The sequence below is a fragment of the Leopardus geoffroyi genome, chromosome C2 (genome assembly GCF_018350155.1).
Source record: "Leopardus geoffroyi isolate Oge1 chromosome C2, O.geoffroyi_Oge1_pat1.0, whole genome shotgun sequence".
Taxonomy (NCBI): domain Eukaryota; kingdom Metazoa; phylum Chordata; class Mammalia; order Carnivora; family Felidae; genus Leopardus; species Leopardus geoffroyi.
Genome location: NC_059333.1, coordinates 55,099,602 through 55,111,901, shown reverse-complemented (window position 1 = coordinate 55,111,901; position 12,300 = coordinate 55,099,602). Strand labels below are relative to the sequence as shown.

Here is a 12,300-nt window from a genome sequence, read left to right as displayed (position 1 = left end):
GGGCAATAAAATGTACTTTTTTGAAATCCTCTCTTCTTCCAGCAGGGAGAAGTCAATTACAGAACAAAGTTTATTTGTGTCTCTATGTACATGAATCATTTGCATTACTCAGTTTTACCAAAATTGTAAAATAGCCCAGACAGACAAACACAGTGAAAGGCACAAGCCCTCTACAGAATCAGATATTCCCAAGGAATTTGTCACACAATTCCTAGCACTCTGTTGAAAGGACACTCAGGAATCTTTTTGTCCATTTCAAAACCTTTCATTATATTTTCTGACACGTTCCGTTTAATTCCAACGTCATACTTCTCTCCTTTTTGTACGTTGTAGTTCCCCCTCACCTCCAGTGCTTCCTTCTCAGGGGGAATAATTCACAACCCCAAGGCTAGGGACAATTACTGGAAGTACAGGTTTTGCCTGGCACTTGTGAATGTTTGGATGGCAAGCAATGCCGAGAAGTGGGAAGGGGTGAGCGGTGGACATCCCAAAGTTGGTTCAAACTGCACATTCCCAGAAATATAACAGTTTGGACCTGCCAGGTCCAGATTGTCACATGAAAAGGCTATGTTGCCTCACTTGTACAGTACTGCCCCTCATATTTAGAGTGTGGTATTGTTAGAGACCACTTGCCCAGAAGTTTTCTCCTTTGGTGCTCCCCACAATTGTGTGAAGTAGCCAGTGTTTGTTTTTGATCCTCTTACTCACAGAGAGTAAACCAGGGCATAGAAAAGTTAAGTTAATTGCTTGCTTTGTACTCAGGCTTTCTTAACATTGTTCACTTCATATTCCACTATGCATCCTGGCATTTAACTAAGTGGGCAGTTACTAAATAATAATTATGTTCCTAGAATAATAACATTCTATACCCCTGATTTTTATTCCCATTTTATGAATGTAGAAAGAAGAAATCTTAAGGATGAGCTATTGAAGATGATGTTTTATTTATATTTGTTAGTGCTTTGTTTTTTTGAGGAAAGAGCCGGCTAACTACTTAGGTAAAAGAGTTGATAAATGGCTGAGCAATGTGGAAGACCGCTATAATTTCCCCATATTCTTGCACATTTTAGATTTCATTTATAAGGCAACAATAATTTATCATATGGAGAAGAGCTGGATAAAATATGGTGGTCCCCCTTACCTGCGGGGGGATATGTTCCAAGACGCCCAGTGGAAGCCTGAAGCCACAGATAGTACCAATCCTATATATACTATTTTTTCTATACATATCTATAATATTTAATTTATAAATTAGGCATAGTAAGAGATTAACAGCAGTAACTAATAATAAAATAGAACAATTACAACAGTATACTATAGTAAAAGTTATATGAATGTGGTCTCTCAAAGTACCTTCTCTTGATAAAATGCCTACATGATGAGATGAAGGATGTAGGCGCTGTGACATAGTGTTAGGCTACTCTAGCATCTTAAAATATAGAAATTTATAATGAAATGAGTGTATAATATGTAGAATTATAGAATGTGCCAGAAGGAGGATTCTCTGCTTCCAGACTGGTTCACTGCAGGTAACTGAAACCACAGAAAATATGACCATGGATACGAGAGGATTACTCTGGACCCTACTTATTAGCAGTATCTGCTCTTGGTTTTAACTTGTTTTTTAGCTTCTTTTGAAAGGTTTATGGTTTCTGGGAGGAAAGAATACCTGTAATACATATTTGGAAATTGTTGTTCCATAGTTTTAATGAAATACAGGGGTGGGAAAATGCCTTTCAATTGTATATACTCGTTTCTAATACGTACAAAATGAGTATTGCTGTCTGTATTTTGCAGTGGGGAGAAAGCCACAGAAAGTGCTTTTTCTTCTTAGCATTCTAAGACTTTCCATCCTCATGGAGAGATGTGATGTGATTCATCTGGTTTACCTTTTTATATTATAGTAGACTCCATCATCTTTTTGGAAATGCAACATAAGGATAGAGATAAACTTCCTATCAGTTTAGCAAGTTCTATTTGGAGGAAGTATATGAAGTTGAGATTGGATATAATGTTTGGTTTGATTTTCTGTTCAAAATTTTCACATGGTGAGGACAGTATTTTTCTACATATATCAGTAGGCAATAACGATTACTTCAAAGCTTCCAAAGCCAGATACTACACCTGCATGTTCCAGCAGGGTTGCTGAATTTATTCCCAAGATGCATGGTAATGTGTACTTTGTATTACTGAGGTTGAATAAGGAAAAGTTACAGTGTTCTCTGCCAGCTGTGCACATTAATATTGAAATAATTTGGGTTTTTTTTTCACCTTGCCTGTCTTCTGTATAGTTGCACTGTTTTCTTAAATGAACAAGAGAAGCATTGCTCTTTATCTTAAGGATTTGTAACATCTTAAAGTATAGAATTCTATAATGAAATGAAACAATTTTCTTTTTCTTTTTCTTTTTCAGGTTCGGCTCAGCTAATATTTAACATAACCAGATCTGTAGAATACACTGCTTGCAATGAAACTGTTATCATCCCATGCTATGTTAATAATGTGGAGGCCACAAACATTAATGAAATGTATGTAAAGTGGAAATTTAGAGGAAAAGACATTTTCACCTTTGATGGCGCTGTAGAAAAGACCACTCGCGACAATAAATTTAAGAGTACAAAAATCATACCACAAAAATTACTAAATGGCATTGCCTCTTTGGAGATGAACAAGGAAGAGGCTGTTGTAGGAAACTACACTTGTGAAGTAACAGAATTAAGCAGAGAAGGCGAAACCATCATAGAACTAAAATACCGTATTGGTAAGATTTCTATAAAAGCTTCTCATTTATTTGTCCTGTAGCATCCTGATCCTATTAGAAAGGGGGCAGAATGGGGCTAGGCAAAGCACAGGCTATTAATAATGTTGATGTAATGTTTATCAGCTTTAAGATCATGAGTTTTATCTTACTTGCTTTTCTACTTTTCAGAGTAAAACTCCTTTGCTGTTGGTTAATTTGTATATTGTGTGGTTCTCACACTTTTGGTCCCAGGACTATTCCTTTGGGGTGAACAGTCCTAAGGTCATCTATGCTGCATTTCTGTTTGCTGCCATCAAAAGTACTCTCTTTCATGTGATTAATTTTCCAGCCTCTTTCCAGTTATTTGGCCTTTTCTTTAACCTTACACTTTGACCAAGGGTTGACGAGTGCCAGCCGTGTCCCCTCTGCAGAGACTAGATTAGGAGACTCAGGAGATTAAAAAATCAGATTATCATGGATGAGTCCTTAAGGCTTCCTATGCTTAGCTTTGCTTTAGTGTTTTCTTCATTGGCCAAGATTTGGAAGAACTAGAGATCCAATTCAGTGTATTTGAATTCAGCCTTGATTATAGCACCATGGTTCTGCCCTTTCTTCACAAACTTGGCTTGGTGAGTTGTATAAAGCAGTAGTTAGTTGAAGTAAACAACCTGCTTTCTTTTCTTTATTGTGCCATCTGATTTCTTCAACCACATACAAGTGCATCATGACCTTCTGTTTTAAGTATCTGTTTAGAATCACTAGACATATTACTGATTTTAGGATTAGACCATACTTTGAGAACCTCTGCTTTGATGGGACCAGAACAGTTCAGTTGGATCACCTCTTTGTCTTCCCCTAGTGTTGAGACATTATAAAATGTCTGTCATCAGACTGAGAATGACCTGTTTAATTTGGTGGAATCTTTTGACAGTGTTTAGGATTAGGAATCAGGAAATCTAAATTCGTTCACCTATTTTGCAACTTAACTATTTGCCCATATGATCTTGAGAACTGTCTTCTCTGAGTCCAAGTTACCTCCCTTATCTCTGGGATGGGGATGAAAGTAGATCCCTGCTTTTATGTATTCTGCAGTGTAATGAGCATCAAATGAGATCTCATATGTAAGTTCTTTGTAAATCAAAGTGCTTTGCAAATGTTGGTTGTGTTCCTGGAATGTTTATTTTATGAAGTAAGATTTTTTTTTAAATTTTTTTTTTTCAACGTTTATTTTATTTTTGGGACAGAGAGAGACAGAGCATGAACGGGGGAGGGGCAGAGAGAGAGGGAGACACAGAATCGGAAACAGGCTCCAGGCTCTGAGCTATCAGCCCAGAGCCCGACGCAGGGCTCAAACTCAACGGACCGCGAGATCGTGACCTGGCTGAAGTCGGACGCTTAACCGACTGCGCCACCCAGGCGCCCCAACCCATGACTACTTTTAAGGAACACTGATTAATTTTCCCCATTTAAAAAAAAAAAAATTTCTGTCTTCATTTAACTTCGTTATAGGTAAATTCTGACCCTTGGCAAATTTCTGATGGGTTCTTTGCCTCAGTTTCCTCAATATGAAATAGAAATAATGTTTCTCTATTTATTACAAACTATTGATACGCACAGCAAATTGGATAGTTCTCAACGGCATTGTGCTGAGTAGAAAAAGCCAACCTCAAAATACTGTATGAATCTGCTGTGAAAAATCGTGTACAGGTTTCTGTGTGGACATAGTCTTCATTTCTCTGGATAAATGCCCGGAAGTATGATTACTGGTTGTATGTAAGTATATGCTTAGTTTTTAAAGAAACTGCCAAACTGTTTCTCAGAGTGGTTATTTCATCTTACGTTCTCATCAGCAACATACAAGCCATCTAGTTTCCCCACATCCTCGCCAGCATCTGGTGTTGTCTCTGTTTTACACCCATTTTTGACTGGGGGAAGAAATAAACCTCCTCTGCTCAAAAATGTTAATTTGGGGCAAGACTCTTACTGTGCAGTACAGAGTTACTATAGTAGTGCTGCTTGCCCATCATGTGGACTTTGGAGATTTAGCAGGAGAAACCATTATCACTATGTTGTGCTTTTTTTGGCCAATGTAGGCATAAATGAGGAACAGAAATTACTTAATAGAGAAATCTACTTAATGGAATGTGGAGTAATGGTGACCATTTGTGTTCCTTTTCTGAGCATTAGGACTGAATGTGTAGAATATTATATATGAATTAGAGTGTTATATACCTCTGGTGTCTCTGTGTAGCATTATACTTTTGGAAGGAGCACAGGACTTGAATTTAGAAAGATTTTTCTATACTTCACCATTTCTAGTTTAAGAAAACTAGGTTGAGAAACTCAACCAGTCTGGCCCTCAATTTTTTACCTGTAAAATGGGGATACTGTCTCCATGACAGAATTGTTTGGGATGTATATAAGTTAATGTTTCTCTTTCTTAAAAATTATTGAGTACCTACTATTCCCAGGCACTGTGCTAGGCACTAGGGATTCAGTAATGAGTAAGATGTGATCCCTACTTTCAAGGAAATGATAGCAGTATAAATAAGAACAGTAAAACAACCTAACATTTATTTGAGCACATACCAGATACTTTATGTATGTTGTGTCCTGTGATCTTCTCAAGAACTCTAGGAGATAGACATAGGTCTTACCATTTGTTAGGTGAGGCAACAGGCGAGATTTAAATTACTTGTTCAAGGTTTGAGTCACAGCCAAGATTTTAACCTAGATCTGTCTGTCTTCAAAACCCAGTATTTTTACCAACATAGTACGTGGTTTCTTTGAAAATACCTCGTAAATAACCAAATGCTAAATGTAAATATGTTATAAAATTTGTTATTAATGTCTTTGTTTATATCATTAATGATACAAAAGCTTGGAGGCTTAAAATTTTATATTTCTCCAAGGAAGTTATTAAGGTTTTATTTAAAAAGGTCAGTTCAGGGGTGCTTGGGTGGCTCAGTCATTTAAGCGTCTGACTTCAGCTCAGGTCATGATCTCACGGTTTTTGAGTTCAAGCCCTACATCAGGCTCTCTGCTGTCAGCACAGAGACAGAAACTTAAAAAAAAAAAAAAAAAAAAAAGGCCAGTTCAAATTCAGCAGAGTTGCCATTTCCATTATTGTCAACGTGATATACATTATGCTTCAAATGCTGACATGAGGGCATTGCAAGATCCTTGTATTAGTTTCCTAGTGCAGTATTAGTTTTATTGTATTAGTTTTCTAGTGACAGTTCTGACCATGGTGTAACTAGGTTCTCCATACAGAGTCTTACAAGGCTAAAATCAAGGTGTTGGCCAGGCTGTGTTCTCACATGGAGTTCAGGGGCCTGTTCCAAGCTCACATGATTGTGGCAGAATTCAGTTCCTTGTGATCGTAGGACTTCTTTCTTTGTACTTCTGTTTCTTTGCTAGATGTCTGCTAGGGGCTTTTCTCAGCTCCTAGAGGTCACCTCATTCCTTGCCACACAGCCTCTTCCATATAATAAAGCCAGCAAAGGAGAACCTTCCTCTTTTACAAAGAATCCCTCTCACATTTTGATTTTCTTTTCCAGGAAAAGCTCAGACCTTTTTCAGAGCTCACTTGATAAGACCAGCCCCCTCTTCTCCCAAAGGCAATTTCCCTTTCGTAAAGCCAACTGGTTGGGCACCTTAATCACATCATCAGGATCCCTTTTTGATACATAACACAACAGAATCATGGAAATGAAATCCATCATATTCACTTCCCCATCCCTTCTTCAAGGGGAGAGAATTATAAAAGGCTGTTTGTAGGGAGCAGGGATTTGGGGAGCCACCGTAGAATTATGGGTTTAATTAAGTAACTGGGGACTAGCCTAGCCTAGTCAACACATCAAAAAAGTCATCACAGTCCTGAAACATCACGTAAAAATGTGGCTTGAATTTTAGTGTTATAGGTTTTATTTTAACCTTCTTTTGTGGAAACTGGTGTTTGTGAAGGTTTACCATGTATATATTTGAAGGAAAGGCACATTTAATTTATTTAAGTGATCTCTTCACTTTTTCCAGTTACCCCTTTTGTATACAGTGATAAGAGGAGTGAAGTACTGGGTTTTTAGAATACTTAGGCTGGGAAGAAAAATTTAAACACTCATTCATAGACCATATCCTCTTAATATCATTTCTTTGTTTTTCCACTAATAAGTTAATCTTCTTGAGACCACACTACCGGAACAAGAATTGGGGCAGAGTAATGGGCAGAGTTATCAGCCACAGCTTGAATGGAATAGCATTGCCTTTGGATTATCTTTCTTATTCCTAAGGTGGAAAAATATCCAATAGGGACTATTTTAAGCTTAGTTTATTTTCTTAGTACCATAAACATTGAAAATTGAGAAGGACCTTAGAGAAGTATCTTATCTCTTTCGCCCCTTGAGGAACAATAGTTAAAGTCATCTGATAATAGTACCAAGACAGATCAATAGCTTAATGGGTATATAAGTGGTTTTATATAAAACATTGGCTTTTTCCCCCCAGCATCTCATTTGGTTCTTGAATGTCCACTTTGGTGACCCTCGGACTCTCCACCTTAACAAATTAGAGAGAGGTAACACGTTCGTGCCAGTGAGAAGAGGTAAATTATGCCAGAGGTCTGAAGCAGTGATTTTAAACTGAGAGAATGATGGACCACCATGTACATGTGTGTGTGTGTGTGTGTGTGTGTGCACACATGCACACATGCACACACTCTTGCTGTGGAGAACATATTACAGTCTTGGGGTGAGAGCTGAGAGGAAAGAGTGTGTGAAGTTTGAATAAACCTTCTAGTAAGTTTCAGTTAAGCATCTCTTAGGCAATATTTTTTGTTCTATAATCCTACCTTCTATATGTCACTGAAATGTTTCTCATACTTCTCATTATTTCGGCATAGAGGCTTGGAGTTTTCCAGTAGTCATTTAGTCTCTTTCACCATCTCACTCATGAAGTACTTCTATCACATGCCAGGTAATTGGTCATTCAGACATTTTACCTCAACGTGTGACATGATGAAACTCTCTTCCTTCCCAAAGGTCTTGGTTTATTAGTAGGCAGTTCTAGTTGTAACTTAAGTCAAGCTAGAACTTGACATTCTGTAATTTCTCTCATGAAGAAGGCTGTGGTGTTTCTCTCCCAAGCTTGTTTTTCTCTAAGGTAGAAATCCCCGGTTCTTCTAGCCATTGCTTATGTTTCAGGATCCCCATTCTAATCACCTTGCTTTGGAACAGTTCCTTGTTATGTGTTTAAATGCGAGGAGTGAAAATGAACTCAAGATTGTATCTGTGGATCACATGTTGCTTTCCTGCTACTACACAATTGCTGCAGCAACTTTATGATCAGTCCTGCTTCTTAATCCATTGTCTACGTGGCTGGCAAAGATTTTAAATGAATCAGGTCATTTTTCTCCCCTGGATGAAGCTTTCGAATCACTTATCATTGTTCTTGTGATAAAATCCAAACTCTTATTACAAGCTATTAAGACCCAATATGACCTTACCCCAGGAGACTCTTCCCATCCCCTCTTGTATCATTAAATTCTAGCCACAGTGGCCACCATTTTGTTGCTTGAATTTGCTGTTCCTTTGGTGTCTCTTCTTCCCTGTCTTTATGTGGCGCAGATCCAGTTCCTCACCCAGAGACCTCTCCTTACTACCCACAAAAGTCTGATCTTCATTTCCTTCCCCTGCTCAAGCTCACGGTCCTACTTGCCAAATTCACAGTGGGTCTTAAGTTTCAATAAATGTTTGTGAAATAAGTGAAAAATGAGTGGTCAGACCATGGTTAAACACATCTCTCATTAATAGGTTTCTGTCAATATGTTCTGAGATTATTTTGTTGCGTAGGCAGGGAGGTCAGTGAAAGAACATTTCGTTGTCAGCTCATCTTGAACATACACTGTTCATGTTGATCAGATACTGGTTGTATTTTGAATGTAGAGCGCACAGGATTTGCTGTTGGACCAGGTATGGGGTGTCAGAGAAACCAAGGAGTCAAGGATGACAATAAGATTTTTGGCCTGAGCAGTTGGAGACATCAATACTACTGAAATGGGGAAACCCTAGGGGGGAAGTTTGGTGGGGAAGTAGGGGGAGGAATCTCAGAAATCTGTTTGGGACATGAAAACTTAAGATACTTAGGATTCTTAGTTCACTGTGCCTCAGTTCCCTCAGCATTAAGGAGGGGCTAACAGTTCCTCATATAATAATTGTGAGAATTAAAGAGTTAATGTAGACAACTCAAAATAATGGAGAACGTAGATTAAGAATAGTCATTAGATCATAGAGCTTTTAAATCCTTTGGGCATTAGATACAAAAACTTAAGCATAATTTACAAAGATTTTTCCTGGTAGGAATTTTGGCCAAATTGAAATAGGTTTTCTTTGGTGTAGGAAGATACACAGTAATATAGTTGGAAATTACGGTATTGATTCAGAGTATCTGAAAATCCATCTCTTGGTAGAAACCCAAAATTTAAGATACGGTCTTCCATTCACTCACCAAACTATCTCATGATTAAACCTTCAGCAGTAAACCGTTGAGTCTCTAGTATATACAGGGCAAAATGCTCGATTCTGAAAGGTCATATCTCTAAGACAGAATTTGTAACGTTATTTTGTGTGGATCATTGCGAACGTTTATCAGGTTTTAACGTAAGAGTAGCACAAGAAATGCATGGCTATCATGGTGGTACGAAAGCACACAAGATTCTTCACACTCCAACATGGAAAGACAGAGCCAGGGAGGATTTGAATGAATAGGGTTGGTTTCAGAGGAACACCAGTGCTTGCTTTGGGCAGTATTGAGGAATGTTCTTCAGCAAGTCCCCATTGTAGAGGCAAACTTTGAAATGTTTTTAGTGCATTTGCTTAGCTTTATTGTTAGGGAAGAAATACCATGATAAAATCAGTGTATTAGTGTTAAGATATGATTCAATTTAATTTTTAAAAAGTTCTCAAGTTATTTGATATCTTAATGTCACGATTTCTTTCATATAGACTGTGTGACTATTATTTTCACTGTCTAGGTAACATGTGACCCACTTAACAGAAGCTTCCTTAATACCTAATGTTACAGTCATTGTAGTGAAGGTTGACTGAGTACTTGGTACATGTCAAGCTTTGTTTTAAGCCCATTTCACATATTAGCTTTGTTAATAGTCAAAACAGTCCTTCGGGGTATAGTATTCTGTTGTACTGGGGTTAACAATTGATGTCACTGAAGAACAGAGAGGTGTTAAGACTTTGTCCAGGGTCACAAAGCTTGTAACATAGAGTTAGCTTTCAAGCCAGCCAGAGCCCTGTTCTCAGCTGTGCCATACTGTCTTTTTCCACAAATCATAGGTTAGGGAAAACGTGGAAAACACACTTAAATTAGCTTCTTTTTTCATAAATAAAATTTGTTGTATAAGTAACTTATTTGTGTAATTTGTAATTATTTTAAGGCCACAGGTTTAATAAATTATTTTTATTTTCTATCTTTACAGTAAAATATATTGTTGACTATTCAATGTCAGGACTTAACATGATTCTAGTAAATATTAATTGCGACTTTGTTTTCTTCCCAGTTTCATGGTTTTCTCCAAATGAAAATATCCTCATTGTCATTTTCCCAATTTTGGCTGTACTGCTTTCTTGGGGACAGTTTGGTATTGTGAGTAAGTATTTATTTCTATTTTTTGTTTATGTTTTAATGATGAAAAGATTATTTCTGGGAGGTAATATCTGTGAAATATTTTACCTGACTTGTATTAAAAAGTGTGATAATGTGATAAATAAGAATATACAGTCTTAGTATTCTTCTTGATTCATAAGTGGTTGTTTTTTTTTTTAATTTCTTAAGAATGAGACTGGTGGGAATCCTAGCAATAACAATACCTTAAACTTATGTAGAGTTTAATATTTTCAGAGCATTTACACATATTATTTTGGCAAAGAGATGGTAGCAGCCCACCTTAGTGTTAGGGTAGAATATTATACTTTTTATTTTCCCAGTTTGCACTTGTCCGTGTCCATGTGTTCATCAGAAGCCCCATTTGAACTGTGTGTTGTCATTCTTACTATGATTCTGTAAGGAAGTGGCCACAGGAAAATTGTGGTTTTGGATTGTGTTTTATTGTAATAATCACGTGACCAAACTTGTCAGGGAAAATCTTGATGCTATATCAGAATCAGCATTAACAATGTAGAATGGTCACTACTAGGTGAAAAGGTAGTACGTATTCTGGTTGATGCTTATACTCAACCATATTTCCCTACTGGTTTGGTAAAAGAAATTTACTAAATTAGTGAAGTTCTGAGGTGACAGTGTAAACTTCTAAACTTTAACATGTGAGATGTATTCCTCATCTCCCTTTCACACAGTGAGAGGTCAGTCATTGAAGGCCAGCAAGCATTTATACGAGGCAAGGTGTGAATGATGCTGATTTCATTTATTTCATTCTATAACTTTTAAAAAAGTAAAAAAAATAATAAAATGTGGTAGTGGATTGGCTTATTGTATATTTCATGAATTTCACTTTTACTCAGAAATCTAAAGTGATCTGAAAATGGAAGAGAGATGACTGATAATATATTCTAAGGGCTCTTCTCAATGTATCACACTCTGGAAATGCTTTGTGATTTCAAAGCTGTTCTCAACTTTTGTCTAAAAGGCAAAGAAAGGGAAGAAAAGGGCTAACAGTGACAACTGTCAAGACATTTCACAACTTTTATTTTCAAAAAAGTGTCTAGACTTCTTATGGAAATTTTCTTAGGATTTCGGTAAGTCTTTTGTATCACGGAAAAGACTGATACAGCATCAAGACCTATTCAGTCTGTATTGATGTTAGGGAAAGCCTTTACCCTTATTGGCAGCCCCAGGCCTTAAGCCTATGTCATATGTTTGAAGTAGAGAATAACCTTTTTTTTTTTAAGATAATGAAATTATTTCACAACAGTGTGATTTGTTGCATTTGGTTTGATTGAAGTTTGCTGATCATAGCATTCTCATTAATGACATTACTTTTCATTGACTGAACCAGGAGTTAGCCTGTTTACTATCAGCCCTATTTTTACAAAATAAGCTTTACAATTTTTTTCGGACTTAAAAAATAATAAATACCACTTTAAGAACCCTTATACAAAATTGGAAATTATAGAGAAAAAATAAAAATCTGAAGTCCCAGAACCTGGAAATAAACTATTGGTATATTATAGTGAATTTTCTTCTTCCCTTTCTGTTTTTTCTATGTATTTTTGTTAACCTTTCTTTAAGAAAGAAAACCATATATGGACTGATATAACTTACATACTTACATCCTAATTTCCCCCCTTGTTTTCAGAAAGTTTTTTATAGCTGCCTATGCTCTACTTTTATGGATACAGTATAATTTACTTAGCTCTCATCTTGATAGATATTAAGGAAGTTTCCACGTTTTTTGATACTATGAAAGTAATTCTGCTAAAGATAGGTAAGACTGGAAACAGCAGAGGTATTTTAAGGCTCTTGATACATACTGCCAAAATGTTTTCTAGAAAGTTTGTATCAATTACTACAGATGAGAATATCTGTTTCTTTAA

The 12,300-nt window shown here is 36.7% G+C and overlaps 1 protein-coding gene across 9 annotated transcripts in view; it reads left to right on the top strand.

The window, feature by feature from the left end:
• CD47 (CD47 molecule) overlaps window positions 1–12,300 on the top strand; it is a 51,115-nt gene that overhangs the window by 13,537 nt on the left and 25,278 nt on the right. For all 9 annotated transcript variants that reach the window (XR_006718307.1, XR_006718308.1, XR_006718306.1 and 6 more), the window contains 2 exons: window positions 2,414–2,761; window positions 10,308–10,397. Coding sequence is in view for 6 of the 9 variants with exons in the window: in XM_045501917.1 (XP_045357873.1) it covers window positions 2,414–2,761; window positions 10,308–10,397 (438 nt within the window). In the remaining 3 variants the exon portion in view is untranslated. The remainder of the gene's footprint in view (window positions 1–2,413; window positions 2,762–10,307; window positions 10,398–12,300) is intronic.